This window comes from Camellia sinensis, chromosome 6, assembly GCF_055761805.1.
Source record: "Camellia sinensis isolate YWXY chromosome 6, ASM5576180v1, whole genome shotgun sequence".
NCBI classification, from domain to species: Eukaryota; Viridiplantae; Streptophyta; class Magnoliopsida; order Ericales; family Theaceae; genus Camellia; species Camellia sinensis.
Genome location: NC_138966.1, coordinates 31,022,944 through 31,024,944, shown reverse-complemented (window position 1 = coordinate 31,024,944; position 2,001 = coordinate 31,022,944). Strand labels below are relative to the sequence as shown.

The window sequence follows — 2,001 nt, the reverse complement described above, 5'->3', positions numbered from 1 at the left end:
TAACGGCGGTTTTACAGCCTTGAACGGCGGTAAAAAACCGCCGCTAATGCCCAATTTTGGCGTAGTGATAATAGTACCCAATACAACATCCTTCAAGAAAAAAATCCAATAAGTTCAATCCCAACATCATTCTACCTGTGTATGTTTTATCTTGGGCAAAAGCATTAGATAGAGAGAGTATAATATCTACAAAAAAGCTCATCATCAGCAATCCAGTAGAAATTAAAAGAAACAAATGCCAAAGGAATGAAATTACATCCTGCCAAATGCATTTAAATTGTTTATTGATAGAACATTTCTAGAACACATCAAAGGATTTACAAAGAACCCACAAATATCTGTTGTGTTTTATACAAGTGCATGAATCAATCACAAAAAGAAAAATAAAATAAAATCTGTGATTTCTCAAATCAATGTCTTCAATTTGGAATGTTCACCATCTCAGCTTGGCTGGGAAATACTGCAAAAAAGTTCACTAATTAAGAATGCGAAAAATCAAGATAAAAAAAGAAAAAATTCAAAAAATAGATGTGCATAGAAACTGGTCACGGAACTCATAAGATGCTCCTTGTGAGCGAACTATTCTGTAAATGGTTTCTACACACCTAGTTTCCTGACTAGTATAGTGCTCACCTTCTCAATAAGAGAGAGATAGTATGGCTTGACCTTCTCGACATCAATGTGCACTTTGTTCTTACTATGGAGGTCATATTTGCTGCATAAATTTGAGAAAGTTTATGAAAAACAGTAAACTTTGTTAGTTATATTGGCATAACACATGAAATTAAAAACAAAATGCTAAAAAAAAGGGGTTACTTGAAAATTTTCAGCCACTTCAAATTCTCAACATCATCCGCATTCATCAAATGTGTGTATGCTCCTGACTTGTGTAATGCTGCAAGATGAATGATCCAGATATGCAGGTTATTCATTAAAAACTAATTGTTGGAATTTGAAAAAAATATTTTGGCATAAATGCTTACGATAAAAAGAGTGGTATCGGATGATGAACAATGCAGCTGGAGGCAAAGTCGTTCCATGTTCCTTAGCCACCTGAAAAATGAAAATCCAAATTACATTAACAACCTATTTTTATAGCATTAAAGATCGAAATTTGACTAAATACTTGAATATTTTCTAAAGGGGTGAAACTGAGGCACATACCAAATTCATGTAATCGTCATGCCCCCACGATATTATTACATTATCTAGTCCACAACATTCTGAGTAAATTCCATTCTTGGTGCTGTAAGTAGAATTTTTTTAATCCAAATTGTACTCGAAGTACTGCATAAATAGTATTTATTCAAGTTTGTTAAGAGTCAAATTATTAATTAAATAACTTCTTGGTAAGTTTGGGGTTGAAGAAGCACACCTTGTGATGAACAATTGATTCGTCGAAAGCACAACCAAGAGGGAAGGTGTCACCTGTAATGTCAATGTTAATTAGTAAACTTAAAAACTGGTATATCAACAAAATACCTGGTCACACAGTATAACTGTCTGAGGGCCAAATACTAATTTGCTGAAACCATGCCCCCTGCATGCATCATCAAAAATATAAGCTCACAAACGTTGATTACAAAAGAAAAAAATAAATAAAAGAGAAAGAGACAAAACTGAATTGCAGAATTTAGCAAAAAGACACCACACAACAGAGTTTTTGCATGCATTTGGTCCATGGGAGGCAAGAATTTCTATAACCAAATTGAAAAATGTTTCTGTTTAGTGGAACCATTTTCAAGAGCCTTCTATTGGTGAAGGCTTATGTAAACTATTAAGAGACAGCTTAAGCTTCTAAAGAGAAATTATGGTGAGAAAAAAAGAGTGTGAATACAACTTGCACAGTGCACATCCACCAACATCAGTCTCTGTAGTTTCAACAATGTGGATGCAATGCTTGGTTACCTATTCTAGAGGATCTATTCCTGTGATTCTTCCAGCTGCCACAGCATTTGCATTGTGTTCCATAAATTTTTCTTTCTGGAACATGTTTTTGCA

The 2,001-nt window shown here is 34.1% G+C and overlaps 1 protein-coding gene across 1 annotated transcript; it reads right to left on the bottom strand.

Moving 5' to 3' along the window:
* Window positions 1–244: 244 nt before the first annotated feature.
* On the bottom strand, window positions 245–1,289 carry LOC145792610 (inositol oxygenase 5-like). Its single transcript, XM_082873608.1, has 4 exons — window positions 1,165–1,289; window positions 984–1,053; window positions 817–895; window positions 245–715 (listed from the first exon to the last, which is right to left on the bottom strand). The coding sequence occupies exons 1-4, from the start codon at window positions 1,171–1,173 to the stop codon at window positions 598–600; spliced, it is 276 nt and encodes a 91-aa protein (XP_082729734.1). The 5' UTR covers window positions 1,174–1,289; the 3' UTR covers window positions 245–597.
* Window positions 1,290–2,001: the final 712 nt, after the last annotated feature.